General features: G+C 27.8%; 1 protein-coding gene across 1 annotated transcript; it reads right to left on the bottom strand.

Annotated features, from left to right (window-relative positions):
- Positions 1 to 760: 760 nt before the first annotated feature.
- On the bottom strand, positions 761 to 26,012 carry LOC129965544 (RNA N6-adenosine-methyltransferase mettl16-like). Its single transcript, XM_056079530.1, has 7 exons — positions 25,614 to 26,012; positions 23,323 to 23,463; positions 21,258 to 21,501; positions 15,724 to 15,793; positions 13,537 to 13,629; positions 12,180 to 12,320; positions 761 to 1,960 (listed from the first exon to the last, which is right to left on the bottom strand). Exons 1-7 carry the CDS (start codon positions 25,933 to 25,935, stop codon positions 1,196 to 1,198), a joined length of 1,776 nt encoding a protein of 591 aa, XP_055935505.1. The 5' UTR covers positions 25,936 to 26,012; the 3' UTR covers positions 761 to 1,195.
- Between the last annotated feature and the right edge of the window lie 331 nt (positions 26,013 to 26,343).

Below are 26,343 nucleotides of genomic sequence, written 5' to 3'. Positions count from 1 at the left end.
TTCATTTGAACAATGAAGGCATTGGTGCAAATCAAATTTAAAAATATTTTTTACATGCTAAAATTAGGAGAAAATACCATGAAAACTTAATAAGTAAGTATAACTAAAAAGGTTTTTTTTCCAAAAAAAAAAAAAGGAATAAATCTATTTTTATTAAATTATATTTTAAAATATTGCTGAAAAACACCAAAATGTTGTTTTATTTTTCACCAATTAAAATTTTAAAAACTAAAAATCACTCTGAGATGTAAATTACCACCCTCTAAAGTATATATATGAGAAATTTGGTAGCTTTTAAGTCTACCATACAAAGCATCAACAGACACACACCTACTCCCTTTTAATAATGAGAGTAAAAGCATTACATTAAAAATTGGAAAAACAAAAGATCTTGAAACAAATATCAAAAAGTTAATGGTAATAAACTGTTATGAAAGCTGCAAATTGAATAATAAGTTGGAAATTTATTAACAATTAGTACTGTGAATATTCTGACACTTTATTCAACATTGCAGCAATATCTGTTTATATGTGATTATATTAATCTAACTGAACTATATTTAAATATATGATAGTAAAAGCTATATTACATGATGGTAAAAGCTTTTATGTAAATAAATACAAGTCTTTGTCTTTTTAAATGATTTCCAGACAATACTTTTTTATTTCTTTTACCAAACAATACTTTTAATAAGTTGGAAACTTACATAAAAAAATGTAGAAATATTTATATAATTTAAAAGAAATTATTGTTCACTGTTTGCAATATTACAACTATATTAAAGCAAAAAGAGATGCCTAAAGACTTTACTATCACATAATGGATAATTTGGACATAATAATGGAAAATCTATGAGTTGTAGCTATGCTTCATGTATTTTCATTTTTACTATTTTCATTTTTCTTTAACTAAATTAAAATAAAGCATTGCATTTTGCATAATAAAATGCATTTATGCCAAACATTTTATACATAAAAAAGGTTTGAATGAAATAGACTAGGATAATATCTTAAAATTAGCTTCAGCTACTTTAAATTATATGTATAAAATTTAAAAATCTGGATAAATAACAAAAAAACAAAAAAAAAAAGGTCTGAGTAGCATCAAATGCTAATTAATTCTGATTTCTGATATACCTTTTTTTGTTCATATACAGACAGAAAATACAATGAATGATATATTTTGTTATTAACATTAAATGAATTTATTTTTAAACAGCTGAAATACTTGATGCATTGTTTCTCTATTACCCTCTGGAGGGCAGTTCATCGCCAATAAAATATTATCTTTGGTTATTCTTAACTTAAGAATAGAGTACAATAATGGCATGGTTTCAAAAGTTCTATCCGGTTGATTAGTTTGTGCAGTTACTTGATCAACATTTTTCTCTACTTGATGAGGTGCCTCTGTCAAGCATATCTTTTTCTTTGGTGAACTATCAAATTCAGATTTTCTTTTATGTTTAGAAAGTGTTGGATCAGAAATCTTCATTTTTTTTGCAGCAGGTGATGCATCAATATCAGGATCTTTTTCAGGAATGCATTCATTATCTTGATTCTGCAGCATATTTGGACCAATATTTACATCAGGTTCATCTTCACTTCTTTCTCGTTTTTGAGACTTCTGTACACTTTCAGATGAATTAGTTGCTTCATTTTTGCTTTGTTCATCCAGAGAAACTGTACTGGAAAAGTCATTTTCAGATTTTGTTTCTTGTATGTTTCCTTGTTCTTCTTTCATTTGAAATGACAGACAAGACTTGGCTTCATTTAAATCAGACTTATTTACAGATGTACATGAATTACTTTTATCTCTCAAATCAGTTTTATTATCAATTTCATGTGAAGCACTTTTTATCTGCTCTCTTCTTTTTCGACGTTGGTGAGACCAAGTGTTTTGATTAGCAGAAATTTCTAGTTCTGCATAATTTCCCACAGATTTGATGATTTTTGTTGAAATCTGTAAAAAATAAATGAATAAATAAGCTTCTATGTATTAATATTCCTTGATATATGCATATATTAATTAAGAATAATGTTTTCAAGAAATTAGATTCAAGAAAGAGTTTTATTTCATTCAAAAAATTTAATAACTGTTTAATATACAACACAAGGAAAAAAAATTGAGTTTTTACATATACATTTATTGTTTCTTAAGATTATTTATATGTCTTATAAAAATAATTAATCTTAAAAACCCAGAAGAGATGAAAAGAAAGAATTAAAAAAAAAATGCATCAAGACTTGAAACAATAACATATGGAATAAGAAAAAAAAATTATCAAAATTTATGCTATTATAGTAAATAAATGGAAGAAACAAGACATTGCATTCATCTATATGCAGGCATGTACATACACACAGACTACTTAAAAAGTATAAGATTCGAATTATAAGGAGAAATTTCATTCAGAATGTTGAAATCAAGAATTCAGAATGACTGAGATTCAGAATATAAAATTAAATATGGATTTTATAAATACTTTAAACCATAAGCAGTTCAATTTATGAACAAAAGTATCTAGAAATGTTATGTTCTAAAGTAACTGTTATGACAAAAAAAAAAAAAAAAAAATGAATTGTTCAAGAGAGGCTATGTTTATACGTTTATCATTGATTTTTATATGTTTGTTATCAACAATCAACTTATCAACAATTCCTTTAAGATAATAATGTTTTATTTCTAATTATTTTTGGCTCATACAGTAAAGTCTTACTCATATCAACACATTAATTTTTTTCTCACCATATTTTGTCTATGTTTTTTCTTCATATCTTAAACATAAACTACAACATATATTATGGTTGTCAAGATAATCTTCATTGATTTTGTGCTGCATTTATAATTATATTTTATTGTCAATAAACAAATTAAGAGCAAAATTATTGACTTACAATCCATCAATGAAAGAATGTGCAAAATCCAAATAAAGAAAGTGCAGTGTAATAATAACCTTAGCATATTCTGTGTACATGCACTCATAGAGGATGGATTCAATACAATAAAGATTGGTTTATGAAAGACTGGAATTAGCTTATGGCAGTTGCCCTAATGGTGATTGCCAACTTAAGTTCTAAGGTTGGGAAAAAACATATATATAACAAATTGCAGGTTTTCATAGCTTGCAAGAAGAGATTAATGAAAATGGATCAAGATTGAGTAACCTTGCAATAGTGTTGTCAACAAACTTGCTATTAGAAACACTACCTTTCCACATAAGAACGTACATAAAGCAACCTGGTGATCACCAGATGAGAATACGCTGAAGCAAATATATTATATACTTGTTCATCAAAGAGATAGTACATGCTTGGTTAATACCAAAAGTTATAGAATGGATTTATTTCATTACCTTATTACATCAAAAATAAGATACATGTTAAAAAAAGCATTCAATAAAAGAAAGGGAAAAAGAGCTAGTAAACTTAAAATGCATGAATTGAAACACTTGAGATAAATTACAAGTACAAACTAACAGTTAATCTACAAGCCAGACAAGGTATATGGAAAGAAAAACATGATTGAAAGAGTTCTGACAAAAAGAAGTGGGAAGGGAGGCTCTTCCAGAAGGGGGGGGGATGTAAAAAACGGTTAAATGATGACTGTAGAAGAGAACTGACAAAATGATTAAGGCCTATAGGTGTACAATCCAGACATAATATTAGGCATACTGAAGATACATGCAGACAACTGAGAAAAGAGGAGTGCAGACAGCTGAAAAAGGAAAAGAGAAAGTTCATGGAAATGCAATTTAAAAATATTGAGAAACTCAACTCACAGAATGAATCAAGCAAGTACTATCGATTGATCAATAATATTACACAGGAATTCAATCCAAGAGCAATCACGTGTAGAAAAAGAGATGCGAAATACCAGAAGTACTGGAAAGATGGAGAGAATACTTTAAAGAACTGTTGGACAGTAGAAAAGTTAATGACATTGAGAATACAGACTTTTCCCTGAAATTATTATTAACCTATCTGTTCTTGAAGACTACCCTATCACGAGTGAGGTTAGGGAACCAATTGGAAAACTTAATCCTAACTGATTTGCAGGTTCAGATGGTCTCAATGCTAAATTATTGAAAATAATGAACATGATCTAAAAACCATGCATGAAAGTATTTGTGTTACATATTATATGAAGAGGATGTCCATTGAATGGGATGGAAGCTGTATACTTCCAATTTTCAAAAAAGGGGAAAACTTGAATGTGTAACTAAAGAAGCATTGTCCTGTTTAATACCGAATTTAACAAATCTTGAGAAATGCAGGAATTGCAATCAATGGAATATCTATTCAGATCCTAGCATATGCCAATAGCATTGAGATCATTGGCAAAACAAACTAGAATGGAATTCAAACATTTATAGTTCTTGAGTCAGCCCCTGGGACATGGGCTGACAATAAGCAAAACCAAAATCAAATATTCAGAAATACCTAAAGAAAAACTAATTTCGAATTTCTTAAAATAAATGATCATTTCTTGATATAAAAGAAAAAGTCATAGAATTCAAATACCTTGGAACAATAATTAATGAAAATCTATACTTATATAAAGCTCAATGTGTGTGTGTGTGTGTATGTGTTGGCGCTCTACAGGCCAGACCGTTTGACCTACAGCTACCAAATTTGGTACATGTATACCTTGGAGGTCGGGAATGTGCACCTGGGGTCCCTTTTTTGAATTTTTAATTAGAATTTTAATTATTAATTAAAAGCTAACTTTCCCGCCAAAAAAATCTTTTTATTTTCCCCACCGCCAAGTGAGTAAGTCTTCAGCTCCCCCCCCCCCACACGCTAACCAGGCTAGGCTTAAGATTTTTCGGCCGATTATTTCAAACGATTCTGTTTATTTTCTTGATGTTTGATGCATTTAAAATTAAACATTGTTAATTAATCAATCTTTCAGATTCATTCTGAGGTACTTTTGAATAAAAATAAAACAGAATAAAGGAAATTAAAAATGTCTAATCTGCATACCGTTACCCCAACTGGCGTAGAAAAAGTCACGCATTTGCGTTACCATAACTGGCGTTGAAAATTCACGCATGCGCATTGTGTTCTGATTGTTGAAAAATATTATCAACGGATGCGGATATGGTTTAAATTATTCTTGGGTTAGTTGCATGCTTTTGTAATTAAATTGTATTTATGTTCGTTTTATATTTTTTGTATATTTTTAATACAATTTTGTATAGTTTTAAGTACATCGTTTTTTAAGTAGTTTTTTTAACCTGTTTTCAACCTATTATTTTAAACGATTCGTTTTATTCTCTTAGTGTTTGATGCATTTAAAATTATACATTATTAATTAATCGATCTGCTGATGATGAATCTGAGAAAATTTTGTTGACAAATTCTTGAAATATTACATAAACTAAGAAAAATATTCTTTAGTGCCCATAATGTTTAAACGCTCAATGACTGTTTTCAGTAATCATATTACAAAAAAATACTTTATTTCAGTAAAAAATATTATTATATTAATCCTTTTCACTTTAATTTAAAGTATAAATTCTACAGGAGCCAACAGAAAATTAGAGAGATACATATTACGTTATGACTGAAGGCTTTTATAATATTATGAGTGAATTATATGACTATCAAAATGTGAAGAAGCTATTAAAGTAGGAATTGCATAAAATATTTAATTATTAAAATTTTAACGAACATTAAGATTGGCGAACCGGCTGGTCACCAAAGGTGGCTAGTAATAACATAAATCCAGAAATCAATAGCCGCATTTTGATGGCAAGCATAAATTTTCACAAGCTAAAAAAAATTCTGAAATTAAAATTTCTAAATTGAACAACAAAAATGAATATCCATAAGACCCTGATTCAACCACTTATTTTGTTTGGCTATGAGTGTTGGACACTAATCACAGCAGTAGAAAATAAACTGCTAGTATTTGAAAGGAAAATTTAAGAAAAATATATGCTGCTATAAATGAAAACGATACATTGCGAATACTTTACAACCATGAATTATACAAAAAATTCAAAGATCACATCATTAAAATCATTAAAGCTTATTGTATCAGGTGGCTTGGACACTTAGAAAGATCAGAAGACTCCAACTCAGCAAAAAAATTGACGTTAAGTAAGATTACAGGTGTCAGGAAGTCAACTGCCCTTTAGGTGGCTTGAAAACATTGTAAAAGACTTTAACCTGCTGGGTGTCAGAAACAAGAAATCCGTGGCGCTAGATAGGCAACAATGGTGTGAGCTGATGGGATAAGCTCATGTCCTGTTCTAGGCTGTAGTGTTGAAGAAGATGTTAAACATAATATCTTTCATTGATTTTTTTAAGTTCTTGTGGAAAGGTAGGGCTGTAAAATTTTAAATAAGGATTTGCATAGGTGCTGAAGCTAGATTAATCAGTATTAATTCCTATAAAAAAATTATTATTTTAATGCATTTGCATTAAAATTTTTAATGAATGATGCATCTTCTTCCAAACGACTCAAACTAAATGATTTATGTTACAAGAAGATAAAAATGATTCAGGTAAATAATGATTTTTCTCTTTGCTACAAACTTTTAATTTTTCTAGATTTATAATTAAATCTGATATTTTAAGTTCATAGCTAATATAAATATTCATTTCAATCAATATTCAACTTTTTTAAAAAATTGAATCAAATGATAAATACAAGTAGTTATAAAATAACCACTGATATTATTTAAAATTTTGTTTAAAATAATTGCTTTAAAAGTGCAGAGTTTTAATCTTTTCCACCTATTTAAATATTCTAAATAAAACAAATAAATCAATAAGAATACAAATGCAGAAAAAATGAGATATTTCATAACGCACTCAATGATTGAAAAATTTTACTTTATAAATAAAAGAACTATACAAGAAAATTAATATAATTATCAAACTATTAATATATTATCAATAATTAAATTTATTGATATGAAAAAACAATAAAATTTATATTCAAATTATTAGCTAATAATTTTAATTATAAATGTAATTCTTGAGTAAAAAACATGGCAATAGATCTGACTAAGAGAAAATTATAAAATGTATTCATTAAGAAGAAACTTGCTTCCCATCAACAAAACAAATTACAACATTATATCTGTAGCTATTTGTAAGTGATAGAACGGGATCTAAGCATTGGAGTTGTACTGCAATAGTATATAACATATATACACACTTATAAAATAAAACATTTTTGCATATAATTGACAGAATAATAAAAGCTTGCGGATAAAAAAAAGTAGCTTGACACTGTTTCAGTGAGCATGAGATTTCTATCAATGGGGTTTTTCTCATATTCACGAAAAACAGAAGTTTATGTAAACAAATTTAATGGTCAACATGAATGCAATTTTTATAATAAATACATTTATATGTAAAAAAAAAATAGTCAACATATCACAGTATATTTCATTTCCACTAATGCATGCAAAATACATTCAAAAATTTCATAAGTTCATCTCAAATAAGAAGTTTTGTGAGAAATCTGTAATATTCGCTCTTCACTACTTATTTTAATTCAAATATTTTATCATCAAACTTGTCAGGTTTGAAAAACTAATTTCTGCTTTGTATAGCGATCTGGATGGAAGCAGGGTGTAGAAGTACCAGGCACTATCTCAGGGAACATCAAAAGGACAAAGAGTCAGTGCCATTCCTTAAAGGAAAATACGATTAAAAGGAGGGATAAAAAAAAAAAAAAACATGCCCAGAGTGTCGTTTGGTCTTGGCAAACCAATTTTAAACAATTAAGTGTGAAAAAAAATCTAGTGCTAGAAGAAGAATCTAGTGCTACTTATATTCACTCTGCCTCTGTCTCCTTTATCGCAAGCAAATCTTTGAATAAATAACACAAATTAAACAAATGATATTCAATATCATGTTGTAGATATTATTTTGCTATTTATTGAAAAAAGTGAATGAATTATTGCAGGCTACAACCAACCAAATTTATTAGAAATTTTTATTTCAACATTCAACAATTTAAAATGCTTCCAATTTTAATTTACTGAATGAAGTTTTAACCTCCCTAAATAGATAAAACTTTTCTAACATAGAATTTTAAAACAGAAATTTTGTAAAATGGGATGTGAAATGATCCATATAAATTGAAGGAACATATCTGGTTGTTTATTCCTTGGTTTTATTTTTCTTAACTTTTATTTCCTTTCCATTCAAAAACATAATACGTGAATCTATTTGCTTTGCTCAAAAACTTAATAATTTTTTTTATCATAACTATGCTATACATTTAGATTAGATAGAACATATTTAAAATAAAATACTCTTAATGGATGGGGAAATGCTAAATAAAATAAAGTAAAAGTATTTTGATATACCAAAGGAGATTTTTTGACAATCTTACCATTTGGGAATATCTATCAAAATTATTTTAAATCTCCTTGCAATAATTATAAGATTAATAATTCTATGTACATTGCATTGCAAAGACACAATAATTTGCATATTAATATTATTTTCAGCTGCTGAATCTTCAACATCTGAATTTGAAGTAATGGTTGTAGTCCTGCTTACACCTCCTATCTTATTTCTTCCTCAATACACAGACGGGAAATTTTGTAACTGACAGCACTTTTATGCCTATATTTTTTGTTGTTGTTTTTAAATGAAATTCTAAACACAAAAGAAAAACAATAAATTGGTTTTCTCTGCTTTGTCATAAAATAATGAATATACATTTCATTTATTCTTCAAGGACCCAACAAAAAATTAAATACTTTTCCAAAGCATCCACACGACAATATTCAAGGAGTATTTAAGAATTTTCAAGAGCTATACTGTTGTGAACCCTGTACTATTCAAAATTATTTAAATGAAGCACATACAAGGCTTTATTTAATACAAAAAAAAAGTTTTTTTTTTTTTCTTTCCAAAAGCAATAAAATTTTGAGATTGTGGCAAGAAGACTCTTTAAAATCAAATTTGCAAACAAATACACATTCTTAAATTTAAAAGTGACAATAAGTCTATCCTAAACAGTCAACACACAAGGATTGATAATATTTGAATCAATGTAAAATTTACTACTCATTTAAATACTTAATTATAATTCTTACCATTTGTTATTTGCAATCCAGTATTACTAAATAGGATTTACCAACTTCCAAGATTCAAAATATGATGAATTTAGATAACCTGCAACTCCTCCTCCATAAACTTTCATCTCCTTATGATAAATTTTGAGTTTCATTTGAGAATATGGTATTTGTATGCTTCAGCAAAATCAATGTTTTGCAATAAATTTAGAATAAGTATTTTTGAAATTGGATAATACATGATTAAAAATTAGATTAAGAAATCTACAGTATTTGCAACATCATCAAATAATATCAACAGGACAGTAATACTTTCTACTTCATAACAAATTTTAATATGGGACCCATTCTATCTAAATACAGCATTTTGGAATCAATTTAAGCTATCATAAAGCAGCATATCTTGTTCTGGATATTAGAGTCCTCATCTTTACACACAAATTTATATATTTCAGATACCAGGAAGCTTTCAGATTCATGACTAAAAGATACATTAATAGGTTCTAATACTTTATTATCTTCAAGAATCCAATCCAACAACTTTCAATTTATAAAGCCTACCCAAAAATTATTTATTTCTTAGCAATCATGTTTTGTTTATTCCTAAGTTATCAAGAAACAACCAATTAAATAGTGCTTCCAAATAACAGAATTATATCATTAGCTATTTTTTTTATCAGAATAAAGCTCACATTTTTTTAACTATTAACAACATTTTTATTTAACTAACAACTATTTTTCTAAAACAAACACAATTTCTAGTATATGTAAAACAAATAAAACTTCATCTCACACTGAATAATTTAAGCCAATATACCTTAATAATACGATTATCAAAGTCGGCAACATTAGATAGACAGGCCTTCTTTAATTCAACCCCCTGCCCACACCCCATCGGCAAGAAATTCAGAGTACCGTCAGCAAAGATATGCATTGTTTCGGAAAGGAGGTGGACAAACAGAGTTACAGATCAAACATTATGATAATTTAAATCCTATCTTAAGGTTATTATTTAGTACACAATTGAAATCAGTGAATTTTATTACATTTTATAATTGGATTACGAAAATTAAATCTGCGGAATATTGCTGCAAATCTGATTCTATTGTCGTCCATTCAGTCTATACTTATTCCCACATTCAGCTGAATGACCGATTGGTTACAAGTGAATACGATATCATGTTTCACTGTCTTTTTTTTTCCTTCTTTTTCTTTTTTTGGGTAACAAGTTAGAAATCAGATGGATGAAAATTTATATGCATTTTTGCTTTCCTCGGCTGTTTTGATATTTTGTCTGTGGAAATATTAGGGAAAATAAAAATATCAGTATTATGCATGTTTGGGATATCAAAAATACATAAATGACTTTCAACTTGTTTCTTCCAACTTTACTGAGCACTTAAGAAATGAAAAGATGTTTTATTTTTCCAATTGTTTCTTTTTATATCAACAAGGTTTTCTAATTTATTATATTTTATTTCATTAGAATAATTCCTTGATGGTTAAAGCCAATCTACTAAAACATAAACATCTGTCATCATTCTTTTGAAGTATGGGCTTGTCAAACTTGGCAGAAATATCAAAAGGGGGAGTTATTCTAGCTGAAGATAAAATGATAATAAGGCTGAACAATTAAAGGCAGCTATAAGTTTTTTCAACATTTATATTTTGAAATTCTAAGTGAAATAATTTTAATATTTTATTATTTTTGTACTATAAATTTAGTTCTCAAACTAAGTATTTTGTTCTATCACTTTTTAATACATGTCAAATTAATGGCATAAACTTTTTATAAAGCAGAATATTTAAGAGTTTTGTATGAACTTTACAACTAATGAATACGTTTTCAAGTTAATTACGTTTTCATTAAATTTCATGTAATTATAATTCTTATTTTATCATTTTTATTTGTTTAAAGAACTGAAAAACGCAAACATTTACTTTAAAAAATATCTACATTTAGAAATCTTTATGAAAAAATATTCTCCAAAAAATACTTCTTAGTTAAAAAAAAAAAAAATGCTACTAATAATACTCCAGTTCATTTTATTTAATAATAGTTTTAATAGTTTATAATAGTTTAATAGTAAATAATAGTTTTATTTTAAATTAGTTTTCTTTGGTGATCAACTGCTTCGTCGGAAATATTGGTTATATTTAATTTCAGAAGAATCGTTTGGATGTTCATTGTTTCATGTCCATGATTCCGTCAAATTGACAGACATCAAAGCCGAGCTATTTTAATAGTCTTATTAAAGTTTTGTTTGTTATGGACATGAAACAAGCAGAGATGTAACTGTAACTAAATTTTAATTTTTGTTCAGCCAAAATCTTTAAATTCAATGTTAAATTGTATTATTTAAATATTAAATGAATAGAATTTAATATCTATGAATATATAGTGATTATAAAATATTTCCTTTTTAAGCAGAAGGAAGAGAATTTCTCTGAATACTTTATTTATAATAAAGGAAAAAAATAGAACAATAAATAGAGAGGAAGTGATTTCTTTGTTTAAATTTTCAAGTGGAATGTTTAAAAATTAAAGCCAAAAAACAGATAAGTGCATAAAAACATTTAAAAAAAAAGAAAAAGAACATAAAGATGCTTAAAATAATGTTTTTATATTACTCAAATGATTAAGGATGATTTATTACACTCACAGTCCTAGAAGTGAAATATAAACTATATATATATATATATATATACCATAAGTCTCAAATTACTTTGAATTGCTGAAAGAAACAAAATAATAAACTTTTTTACCTTGAGTTAAGATTTCACAGAAATACAATAGGCATTCACACCTATATTTTTATTGAAAGATGTCATTATTAGAGATTTCCATATTTAAATGATCTTATACTGGAATCTCTAAAAGGGGAAGAAAAAAAACTAAAGTTTTGAAAGATTGGCAAGGAATGCTGCAACTCAGCAGTTCATACAGGTAATTCATCATCTAGGAAAATACCTGATGTAACTTCTCTTGAATATATTCAATAGAATAAAAGATGCTTGCTCTGATATCTTTTTAATATATGAAATGAAAATTCTAATAAAAGCTCCATTCACAAACTTTTGTTCATATATAATAAACAAATTAAATTTCAACAAATATTGAAACTTTACCTGTAATTCATGAAGAATGCTCTTTATATCTTCTAATACTTTTTGCAAAGGCAGGATTTTGCCATCCTTCAATCTTCTAGTAATTGAATGGACAAGAGGAGGTTTACATTTTTTAGGCTTCTTTGGCTTTGGTCTTTGAATCTAAAAAGATAAAATTGCATACTTTCCTTTTTAAAAAATTTATTTTGGGGTAACTAAAAGATAAGCATAAATATAAATGTGCTTATTACTAAAGTATAATATCTAAATAAACTTTTCATTAAAACTTTAATGAAAAAAAAAGTTTTCCAACTTTAGCCAATAATAACTATATTTACAGAATTGAAAAAAAGTTAGTAGCTCTTAACTAGTGGAATATTTTCCTAGTGATATTAACTTTTTAAAAATCAATCAAGTAAGAGGCTAAATGACAATTTGTTCTATACTCTTTTATTTATGACTTTGTTGTATCATGTGTCTTTTGACTATTTAAATTGTATTCAGCAGAATTAAGTTCCCTTCTCCTTTAATTAGATTTGATTTTAATCCAAAAATATCTTTTTGGTCATCAATTATTCTTTTCTACAATAATAATAATTAAAAAAAACATATTTAGTTGTCTTTTTTTTTTTAAAGTTTAATCTAATATATTTGTCTTTAAACAAGTTTTCCCCATGATAATGTATGTCAGATGGTAAGATTCCTGCATAAGATTTAATTCATTAATTCTTACACTACATCTTTTTTTTCCAAACATGAGATAAAGTTTGATCTCTGCCTTAGCATGATTACAGAGTATACAGAATATGGAATAGCTTACTTTTCTATAAATCTTAAAAAAAAAAAAAAAAAAAAAAAAAAAAAAAAAAAAAAAAAAATCATGTAAAAAAAAGTATAGCTTAATTTTTTCACGATTTTTTTAATTCTCGTTTTTTTATAACAGGAATGGGAAAAATATGATCAGTTGAAAAAAATATATCTATCTGAAGAAATTGAAGCTTTACAAATATTATATATTCACATACTCTATATAGTTTTTCAAGAAATTTGTCTATTAGTTTTTCATTAGCATCTTCTGCTAACGATAAAATAAAATAAACAAGGAATAACAAATTTTAATTTTACAAGTTAAAAAAGTTTTTGCTCAACTTAAATTTTTTATTGTTACATTGAATTCTTCTCTGGAGTTACTAAATACTGTTTCACAAACATAAATTCATACATATTGCAAGAATTTTGCAGTATAAATATTTCACTGGTGCTAAAGATAACTATGAAAAAATCTGCTTTTTTAAAGAAACTATCGATAAACTAAAAACAATTTTCAATAAACAATAGAAAGAATAAAACCATTTTCTACATAAAATTAAAAATTTACCTTTTCAAAATTTATATCTTTTAAGAAAGTCCAAGCGATTCCCCATCTTATTGTGTTACCTTGACAAAATTCAGTTTTAGTATATGTAACACCCTAAAAATTAAAGAAAATAAGCCATAAAACAAAGTAAAACTGGAAATAATAATAATTCAACAAGCCCACTTTTTAAAATAATGAAATTTGAAATGATAAAGCATTATTTCTTAAATATGGCACATCATATTTATTTCTTCAGTTTATAATATTATGAAGTCACAAAATCAATAGATTTATTTTATTATGTACGAATTACAGTGCACTTTAAATAATTATCAATACTGAATTATCTTTTTTATAGATGCTGCCTTCTGGGAACAAATGTTTATCCATTAGTTAATATCTAAAATTAAAAAAAAAAATCAATGAGCCTGTTGCTCAGCCTCCAATAAATGGTCCAATTTGTAGCGATTGTTTTAATTCTCTTGGAGAGAGCGCACCAATGTGTAACATGTGTTTCATCTCCAGTAATTATCCAATGACCTTGAGGCACAACATGACTCAGTATTTTTGCCTCTCAGGGAGCCAGAAGGAATACAGGAGAGTACCGCCTGGAGACAAGGCTTGCAATGCTGTTGTGTGTGGAATAAAGATATATTTTTGATAATAAAATGTAGACTGATTGCTTCCAAACCCCTACAGTCAGTCAGATGATGATAAATATTATTATTATGAATTAATCATCTTCAAATTTCTCTAATTTTTATTTCATTTGAAAGTTTATGGCTCTAGATAAATCATTAATTCTTGTCTGTTTCTCCTTTAATCACTTTTGGAAAGAAAACATATATTACACAGTTATACATTCTTGTATGGAAAAAAAATTAGATGACAGAGTTCCTTAGTGCTAGCCAATGATCCAAGTTTGGCCATTTTTGTTTTATCTGAAAGTTTCATGATAACAAGATACAACCCCAATGATAACATATTTTACTCTTCTGAAGATATATTGCAAAATCAAATTTTGATGCAGCTCCCAAATTCAATAACTTGGCCAATTTTATTCACCAATAATTCACCTGATTGGTTGCAAATAAAACAAACCAATCAGAATGCTTTATCTTATTGCACAAATATAATTTAAAGTAGTACTTTCATTTGGTATGATAAGAGAGAACGTTGATTAATTGCATAATACATCAAAGTATTAAACTATATTTTAAAACATATTTCTGTACTTTTAAATTAGAAAATCTATAATATTTTGCCATTTTCATTTTTTTCATATGCATTATGCTCTAACAAAAGCAATTAAATGAACTTCATTATGATAATTTCAGCTATAAAACAAAACATTCATCTTTAAAAGAACACACATAAATCTTCTTTTGCAAAGAATTCATGCGTAAGAAAAGAAATATTTAATATAGACTAATTTATTAAAATGATATATTCATAAATCTAAGTGACTGAGCATTAGAAGACATGGTGTCGAGAGAAACAACTGTTATAGAAACAAATTATTTCTCACTGAACAATTGTAATAATTTCATTAGTATATTCAATAAGTGAAAAATTCTACCATGGTGATAAAATATTTAAGCTTTGCCCAATTAATGTCACGAAACCTGCTAAATTCAATATATGGCAATAATTCTACGACAATCAAAACAGCTTTAAAGAAAATGATGGAATTTTAATAATATGCTATAAGAAAATAAGAATTTCAAAAAGAAGAAGTAAATACTGCGAAAACATTTTCCAATACATGTTCATATAGAAAAGTTTCTAAGCTTGCTTTCTATAGCAAACAAAGTGTTCCTCTGTTGCTTGTATAGAAACCAAAAACAAAAACTTTAATATTTGACACAGGTGTTACTAAAGAATAAGAAAAAAAAGAGGAAATTATTCACTTATTACCATATATTAATATTTTTATTTTAAATGGAAGATATGTCAAAAAAATTCTTATATGATAAAACAATTTAAATTCAAGAAATAAATCACGAAGTACAAACCACTACACATTTTCTATGTAACCTTAATTCTACAATAATAATAGCATAAAACTTTTTTTATCTATCAATTACAATACTCAATCCAATAAAAAATTTATTTGATCCATTTTAAAAGAACAATACAGACAAATAGCAAAAAATCAGTCATATTATTTTATTATTATTTCAGCATAAAAAGCAATGTAAAACTTACTTCAACATTTTGCAATTCTTTTAAAATTTCTATAAAGCTTTTCTTTTTTCCAAACATAGATGAATACAAACTAAAAAAAGGGAAAGACTTTTGGAATAATGGAAATTTTTCAGAAATACACATGATTGCTTAAATTTAAATAATATTCAGTTTAAATTCTAGTATGCCATAATAATCCCAAACTTTTGGAGCAAATCCTTTAGTTACTGCTAAAAAGCATTCAACAAATGAAATATTTTAAAATCACAAGTGATAAAGATACAACAGACCAAAAAACTTTCACTTAGTTGTTATAAAAAAATGCTCAATTTTATTTCTAACATAAATATGTTGACAGAAAAATGGTAAGACGAAAAAATTAATTTAGAAGTTTGTTAAGTTGAACTACTAAACATAAAATGGTAATTCTTTGCTAAAATTAAAATCAATGCTTAGTTTCTTAAAATGAATAAAAAAAATCCATAAAATAAATTATCCATTTAACTTAATTTTTTATAATAAATAATTTAACATAAATTCTTTTAAAATGCAACAATTTCCATATATAAAATTTAATTTTTTATATGGAAATTTTTTATATTTTATATAAAAATATAAAAAATTTTCATATATAATTTTTTTTATATTTTATATACTAGAATTTTATACCTTCGATTGAAACAAAAAAAAAATCATCTAAAATTAAAGCACTGTTTTGAATGCACTAGAGCTATTCAAGCTATGTTATAGCTAACATCAAGTATGTCATTTCTATTGTAAGCATCTCCTTTTCTCAATAAATATAAAAGTTATGGCAATGGATAAAGTATCATTAAAATTATTAAAAACTTATTTTAATGTTCATGAATTCACTTTGTATTAAGAAAAGAAGATTATTTGCTTCAAAATTTAAGATTTTTTTTTTTTTTTTTTTTTTAAAGAAGAGGGGTATTTATTTTGGCCAACTGATCCAAGTAACTGAAAACTAACATTTATTAGCAAAATTTTAATATTTCATTGTTGTTAAATATGATTAAAATTTTTTAAAAAATTAATTAAAAATTGAAAAAAAAATGTAGGTAAAAATTGATATAATTGAAAACATAATTTTTTTTCGATTTTAAGAATATGTCAGATATATTTATCAGACATATTCTTGACAACAAATATATTTATCTTTTGTAATATTTTAGAGAATTGTTACAGCAAAACAACTGAATTTCATTTAATTTTTAATTACATAAAATTGAGGGGGAGAAAAATCACTCTGAGGTGCATATTTCCATCCTCCAAAGTGTGTGTGTGTGTATATATATATATATATATATATATATATATATATATATATATATATATATATATATATATATATGATATTTTAAACTCTTAATTTAATGCAAATTAATTTCTAAAACTTTATCTTAATTTAGCCCATAGTAAAATATTTTCTTATTTCGTGTTCCAATTCCACTTTTGGTTTAAATAATTCCTTTGTAAAAATAATGCGCCATCAGTACTACATATCAAATAAAAGTGATTCCTTAGGTGCTCTTGAAAAGGTGTCAAAGGTCACCACGAATTGGCTGAAAGCCTGAAATCCTATCTTATATAAGGCTAGTGATCATTTGTTTCATTCCTTTTTGCTTTTTCTTACTTCTGCTTTTGTGCCATACTGCTGCTTCTTATAAAATAATCATGTTTATCTCCCAGGAGAGAAGAGAGAGAATAAAACGAAATTAAAAATACAAAGTCTCATCGTCTATGTCTTCAAACCTGCCTTCTGCTGCAAACAAAATATTTTACATATTATTTAGCCAACAGGATTTGAAAAACCTTACGCACGCATGCACACACACACTTATATAAGTTTGTTAGCTCTAAGTCAAATGATCTACCATGTTGGACTTACACGCAATCATTTTTATTATTCAGAGAGATTTTTTCAAAATCTCGGGCTTATTTTTTTATATTTATTTAGCTTTCTTTTCTAAAAGTAAAATTTTCTGTGAATATTTTTTCACTCTAAGAGTTTCATTGATTAATAAAAATGAAAGAAAGGGAGAGGGGTGTAAAGAGATGGTAGAAGATGAATCAACAAGTAAGCTGGAGAGGGTTGGTCTCAGACAGCCCATGAAAGCCCTCAGTGCGCACAAGAAATTAGAAAACCAAATGCAAAATTTCCTCCATTTGAATTTATACATGACTCAATTCTATCAAGCAGAACTTAACAAAGGGAACTGATCTCCTCCCACCCACGTGCTTTTGATTCTAAACATAGTTGATTATATAGCTGTAATACAAGAAATGACTTTTTTGTTGTTGTTGTTTACCATGTTTGTTTGATGATGCGATAATACATAAATTGTTGATGGTGCGAATGATTCACATTCTCAAGAAATAAAGCAGCACCAAAATTTTGATAAATTTTTAAGAGATGTAATAGATATAGAGATACTTGATAACAATAAATTTCGTGTCAGGGTTAGAAATTAAAAAATTTAGGCTACTTACGGATAAAGCAGCATTTTTTAAATGCAATTACTTAATAAATATTTTTTTTTTCACCACCACTAATTTTTGAGGTGACAACCTATCACAGCTTTTGGCACCTAGATGATTCACTCGCAGATAGTTTCTGCTACTTCAATAACTTATTTAATATCAGACTGAATATTGATTTTGGTTCACAGCATTGATAGTTGTTTTATGTATTTGGAAATAAATGAGAGAATCAAAGCTGCTAAAATTGATGATGAGAAGCAGGCATTTATGGTTAAATTCATGCAACGTAAAAAGCGATCCGTGATTTTTTTACCTTCTATGAGAAAAGAAGGAGGACCTACTAAATTTTGACATCTAAAAAACTTGCTCTAGACAAAAATCTCAAACCAATCAATGCATTAAAGAAAACAAGCTGTTTCTATGCAATTTCTATATAGTAAACAACTAATCAAAAAATATAAAAATATCTTGACAAACAATAATGCATTCATATATATCTGTGGGGAACCTGAATATTCTAATAAAATTTTTTACGCTTTATATCATGTCTTTTTTTTTATCACCTCCCAAGTATTATCCGCAATAGGCATGAAGTTCAGAACAAAAATACCATACTGGTGTTTATACTCTAATATTGGTTAGCTGAGCATACATACAAACTCTAAAATGATAAACTACATTTAACTTATTCCAAGATGTTCCTTTATTCCACCTAATCAGACTTTTGTACAAACAGAAAAAAAAAAAAAAAGTCCAGCTTCTCACTACATTAAGTTAACAGGGTGAAATTTTTTTAGAAAATGGAACAGTTTCGAAATTTGAAAAAGATTATCTTGATTATAATTTGAAGAAATTCTGCTGCATTTTCATGAAAACAACATGCCAGGCAATTCATATTTGCACTGACAAAGTTTTTGTAATCCCATAGTAGGTGAGAGAAAAACAACTGTAAAGAGAGGAAATATCATGGCCAGTTGATAGAGTCATGACTCAAGACTTAATTATGTATGATGTACAACAATTACTAACAGAAACTTCTTGATATACAACAATTACTAACAGAGCATTTTGGATGACCAAATTAGCGAATGTCAATGAATTGATTTAATACAAAGACATTTTACAATCATTTAACTCTGGGCAAAAAAAGACAAGAAAGAAATTCACAGGCACCCCGACAATATTTTCTCGAAGATGAGAGATGAAGATATAACCATGAAAATCTGATTCAATTTATGCTTGATCTATTTTAACTTTTCACATATGAAGTATACAATGAAATAATATTGCAATCAACAACAACAAAAATGACAAATTTCCATGTTTCAAACCTTTCTTATCTGTAAACGTACTTGCAAATTATGTCCGTCTGTCAGTGAACATGATAATTCAAACACACTTTGAGTTGGATTCATTGTACTTGAATGAATATGGTACACAGGTTTAGCATTTAAAATGTAGAGCTCAAAAATGACCTTAAGATTTCTTTTCCTTGTTTAGATATTTAAGCAATGCTTCGAGTTATTATACATATATACATAAATGTAAAACATTATTTAAACTAATTTAGGCATGCAAGCTGTTCGCGTGCTTTTCCCCACCCCACCTGACCACGTGACTCAACTATATATACAGAGTGTTACCAAATTCAACCAACAAATTCATAGGTAGTAGACATCAAGAGGATAAAGAATTACCATACAACATGGGGTCCCAAACAACATTTAGTAGAGTTAGAGTCGCAGTTAACGTTTTTCAGTGAAAATATCAAAAACAGGCGAATAAAAGACAATGAGTCTGGCGAAGAGAATGGACCTATGAATGTGAGGATTAGGAATAATGTAATCAAGAAGCAGAAGCCTTCGCGAATGTAAATTTTTCTTGCGTTTAACTAAAATAAAAGTAGATAATAAGTATTCCTTAATGAGCATTACAAAATTAATGGTCGATAACTCCATTCGCAAACATGTCAGATTTCACAATAGTAACTTAAATTTGTTTCTGCAGTATCATGCATTAACTAAATGTTCTGGCATACAATTGTCGGTGTTCCCTGCAATAAATACGCAGGAACAAGTTGCAAGAAAACAAGTTACTTTGTGCCATTCGGGCAGAAGATACAGTCCCAATGGCTGATCTTGCCCAGATGTTATAATATTAAACTTATGTTGTACATTCGACGAGATAGTGATGTGGGGATTTCAAATGAAGAAATATGTGCATTGTGCGTGTTGAAGACGCCTTCTCTCATAAAGCAGGCTTCATCTGAGAATAAAACTCTAACAGAAAAGTGTGCATCTTTCTGTGTAGCATCAAGCATTCAGCGTGCGAACTTCACCCGAATTTCCCTTTTCACTGAAAAATGTTAATGTATATTTTATAATCTATATTTAATATTAATCTATATTTTATATTAATTTTTTATCTCCTTAATGTCTACTATGCCCGCTCTGAATTTATCTTTCGAATTTGACAACACCGATCGGTACCGATGTTTTCTGGGCAACATTTTAGCTTTTCTCGAATATTTTAAAAATCTTCAGTTTTCACACTACACGCTTATATCAAATTAAAGAATATACAATTCCTCACATTTTCAATCCTTTATTTTGCTTCAAATTCTAATATTTTTTGCAAATAAGGGTTCTAAACTACTTTTTCGTTTTCATTAATTTATGACCCCCTTGTTCATCAAATCGGTATGTTGCCAATATGAAAAAAAAAAAAAAAAAAAAAAAAAAAAAAAAAAATTAAGAACGTGCTTTTACTTAAAAAAAATTTCTAGTTGAAAAACCATTTGTAATTTTTTTTTTATTAATTTCTTACAGTTTCCAATAATTCTCGACCCCCTATATTTTTGCTATTTTCACCCACTAAACGTCATTTGGGATCCTATGTTGTATGGTGATTCTTTATCCTCTTGATGCCTACTATCCTCTTGATGCCTCTGAATTTGTCGGTCGAATTTGGTAACACCCTCTCTCCCTCTCTCTCTATATATATATATATATAAATAAATCATCATTTTATTTCATCATTAAAATTTTACATACCTGATTCTATCCTTAAGCATTAGACTATCCTTCAACAACTGCTTTATGAATGAAACTTCTCCTCCTTCAGCAAAAATTTCTTCTTTTTTTGCAAAAATTTCTAGTTTTTCTTTCATTCTGGGAGTCTTTTTTCTGATATCATCCTTGTTTTCGAAGAATGGAGGATTGCAAACACAAAAATCAAAGTTTTCTTCATTTCCAATCATTACATCATGAAGAACTGTCCCTTTATTTACCTTTGAAACTACAATGGTAATAATAAATAATCAGCTATAATTAATAATAGCAGAAAATAATCTAATGCTCATTCTATTTATAACTAGTTTCCTTCAGGTAATAGCTTATTTGTCATGAATATAATAACTTTTAATTTCAGTTTAACATCCTATTTACAAATGTAAGATACTCAATAAATTGATAAAATAGAATGTCATCAAGTTCTGCATAAATGATTTGACCGAAATGACATATAACCAATATTCTCAGGAACAAAACAGGTCAACAAAAATGGGACATGAGAGATAAGAAAGTGAAGTCATGAAATTCTGCAAATAATGTACAATTAGATGATCTAGATAATTAAATTTTAAATAACACTATGATGTCAAGAGATGACTCTTTTAGATGGATTTATTTAACAAAATTCAATACACTAGAGATATGTAAGAATATTAAAATAAGAAGCTTTAATGTCTATCCCAATTTGAAGCTTAAAATTAATTCGTTGAGAGATCCATGAATGTCAAAATAATTAGCTTGAAACTTAAAAAAAAAAAAAAAAAAAAAAAAAAAAACAGAAATTAAGCACAAATAATATTTTTAGTAAATCAGCTGACTACCAAATGCAATTAGTATACCATAATATTAATAATAATAACCTTTTTTGCCTCCCTCATTACATTCTATTAAAAAACTTTAAATTCTATGTGTTAAATTATTTCATATTTACTGATTTTAGCACCACTTGAGTTATAAACATTTTTGGAATGTTTATTATAATGTAAAAACAAACAAACCTACAGGAAAGACTATTATTTCAAATATCTTGAAACATATGTTTTCAAAATGCTTATCACACTAAATAAAAAAATATATGCAAAAGTTGAGCAATGAAAGACAAACAACAAAATGTACTCAGACGATAAAGGTAGAAAAAATATTGTGGCAAAATAATTTAATTTTATGAGTTTCACAAGAAAACTTTCTGCTCTCAAATTAGTCAAATCTTATTCAGAAACTCTAATATTAAAGATGATTAATATTGTTATGTAGGTACTCTAGTGTGGAACACACTGACACACACAAGAAGTAGAGCTAAATCAATTTATTAACTCAACTCAGAACACAGTGATTGACAGATGTTCTGCTTTTATACTAGCAGGGAAAGTTCCATAATACTTTTCTGGAGACAGTAAGAAAAGTCCAGAACACTTATCTGGTAAACTAAAGAAAGGACCAGAATCTTCTGGAACATGAAATAAAGGAAAACATAAAATCAAGGAATTAAATATTTACACAAACTGTGAATCGCATTGTCTCTAGCGGGATTCGACCTTACGATCTCTTGATTATGAGATCAGTGCTATGACCATTCGATCATGGAAAGTCGTCTTTCTCTTTTCAATGCGGCAATATTTATAGCATAATATTGCCGCATTGAAAAGAGGCAATATTTTGCTAAGGTTTGGAGCATAAGGTTAATGTGATTTTTAGGTAGATTCTATTGCAATGGTCTCATGATATAACTTTAAGAAAATTTCTGCAGACCTTTATTGATCATTTTCCCTTTAACTCAAAATTATTCTTTATTCAAAAGTTATATATATATATATATATATGTAATGATATTTTAAAATCCAATTTCAATTCTAATAAATTTCAAAAGTTTTATTGTAATTCAGCCCATATTAACTTCATTCTAAAATATACTCTTATTTCCTGATCCAAATTTTTTATTTCCTGAGTTCAAATTTTTCTGATAATTATAATATTTTTTCTATATTTCATATGTAAGTAAATAAAAATTAGGATCACTTATCCATATGATATAATTAGTATTACATACCTTTAATATGTGATTCAAGATTATTATTTTCTATATTTTTCTTGGCCCGCAGCATGGCTTCATCAGCTGTTTCAGTTGACAGGAAATGCCAGCCATTTTTCTTTGAACCAAGTAAAGAAAGTATAGCGCAGGGTCCAGTACCTAATATGATAAATAAATACATTAAACAACTTATTAAGCATGGAATATGTTTCTTAAATTAATTCATGCACAGAATTGAGTCTCTCTTAGTACAAATAAGCATTAATTAAATTATAAATGCTTTAATTCTTACAGCAAATCATAAAATTGTATATTTAATTTTTACTTAATTGGCTATACAGATATTATAAAATTTGATTTTAAAAAAAAACATTTAATATACCAGTAGTCAGACAGGGCACAGCTTTGGAATAAAAAACTGAATTTCATAAAATTAAGAATTGTGCCAAACATAAACATCAAGAAGCAAAAAAAAATAATAATAATAATAATATCATTAATGAAACAGCAAAGTAAATTTTGTGATAATTAAAAAACTGTGGAATTATTACATAAAAAGAAAATTAATCTATCTTAAAAGTGTTAAATTCAATTCCAAAAGAGATGAAATTTGCATTTTTGTGGAAACTGTCATTCTCAGCAATTCATAATATTTCACTCTTTCCACGGGATCAATCTTTTATGGCTTTGACCATATCGTTGGCAATATTACTTCTCCAATGCATTGCATCATAAGAAATGGATGATTTTAAATGCAAATGAGAGAACCCAAGAATAATTTTAACGGTTTTACCCAATATCAGAAGGACATCCCAAATATGGGGATAAGAAGTTTCGGTACTTTTCCATTTCGTGATGCAGGTGATAAAGACACCAAAAATTATACAACTGATGCCAAACAATATTTTCAACAGCATTATTAATATTATTTTATGTGTATACTGTGTGTTGTACACCCATCTTGCACAAAGGTATAGAGTTTGGAGAATAATCTGGATTCTGTGGAGTAATCAGGTGGAAATGATTTTTGAGTCTTAATAGTCATCACTAGCCATGGTACAACTCCTCTCACAGGAAACATATCCCATTGTAGAAGTTGAATTGGCTGGAATAGAACTCTGGGATCTAGAGGTATGCAGCCGAGTAACAAGACCACAAGACAAAAGTAATTACTCGTGTCCCATAGCTGATATATGGCTTATAAGCTTCACCACAGTACTCTCTCTAGTGAGTTGGAGGCGAGGCGAGGCGAGACGAACGATATGGCTGTTGAGTGGTGATGTATTAGCTGTTGAGTCTAATGAGCCAGTTCCTATTTAAGTAGCACCAAGTGTTATGGCGAGCATGTGAATGCTGTTGTGTCAAGTGAGTCTGACAACTTTGGGTTGCTGCATCAAGTGAAACTGACGACTTTGGTTGCTTATAGATGGCACCACAACAGCTATACGAAGGTTGAATGTTGCATTTTGCTAAACTTCTGAGGTCACCAATGTAGAAGTTGAATTGGCTGGAATAGAACCTGGGACCTTGTGGTAGACAGGTGAGAAGAACTGTCAACAAGACCACAAGACAAAAGTAATTTCTCATGTCTGTAGTTGTTATCTGGCTTATAAGCTTCACCACACCATCATTAGCAGAGTTATAATGCCCACCAGGATTGTGAGAATCAAGTAAAATATTGGAAAATTGGTAATTTTCCATTTTGGCGACACAAATCTTGCCAAGCGGCCTTTATTGGTGACAACACAAAGTACAGACATAAAATAATGCTGTAGCATTATAATGGCAAAAGGAAAAGTACCAAGGTTTCCAATGTAGTACTTGATTCTCTCAATCCTGGTGGGCATAATAACTCTGCTAACGAAGGAATATGTTTCCTACGAGAGGAGTTGTGTCACGGCTATTGATGACTACTATGATTACTGCCAGAGAATCCAGATCATTCTGCATACTTTTATGCAAGACAGGTGAAACCATTTTGCAGTTTTTAGATTGTCCTAACAGATCCATAAGTGTTATATGATGAATAGGTATAATGGTGAAGGAACATTTTCCTATTTCTCTGGTAAAATACAGTCTTAATAAAAGATTTTGGATTACACATAGATATATTACTATTTTTCAAAACATAATGGGTTAAATTAAAAAATATGGAACAAATTTATCGCCAAAGTCGCCTAAACTATGTCAAACATTAAAAACTTGCCAAATATCAATTAAAGAGATTTTAAATGAAGAAAGGTTGGGTTAAGAAATTTTGTTATAAACTAAAGAACGATAAAGACGTTTTAACTACACAGATAATTTACCAATGTCAATGCCAGAAACAGTATCTCTTTCTTTCGGAAGAACTGTCAACAAATCTTCGATCCAAAGAATGTAATTAAGTCTTTGAGGTACAGTTGGTATAAGATAACCATCCGGAATTTCAACATTCAAGTCAAAATCCTTTTTCAGAAGAATTCTTGTGAGCATTCGTAAAGCATTTGGATCGTTAAAGTCAATCCGAAATTTCCCTTTCTTATCAGGTATGACATACGTACTAAATTCGGGATAATCTATGGCTATTTTGCCAAAATCGGGTCGATTTTTATAAATATTTCGTTCATGCATAAAGCAATTGAAAGACATTTTCTGTTTAAATAATACTTTGACACGAAATTAAAATGCGAAATATATTATTCAAACGGAGATATAATTTCACCAGTTCAAATTCGTAAACAAATAATGTAGTTAGTTCACTTCAACTCATGTTGCAAGTAATCATCCAATCAGCTAAACTAAAATTTGTGAGAAATATGTAATTCAAGAAATGTATCGTAAAATTTATAAATCAATGTTTAATAATATATTTGCATTAGATGAACAAAATGATGAATTAGAAAATTTTATTTACAACAATATCCCTATAATAAACTAGAAGTGCTTTCTTTATAATAATTAATCTTCAGCTTTTTGCTGTTATATGTGCTTATTATTTTTACGTTCTCGAATACGCAATATACGGAGAGAAACTATTTCAAATGCTGAAAAATTTAA

Source organism: Argiope bruennichi, chromosome 1 (assembly GCF_947563725.1).
Source record: "Argiope bruennichi chromosome 1, qqArgBrue1.1, whole genome shotgun sequence".
In the NCBI taxonomy this organism is placed as follows: domain Eukaryota; kingdom Metazoa; phylum Arthropoda; class Arachnida; order Araneae; family Araneidae; genus Argiope; species Argiope bruennichi.
Note: the sequence above shows the minus strand (reverse complement) of the source record. Positions and strands in the feature narration are given on the sequence as shown.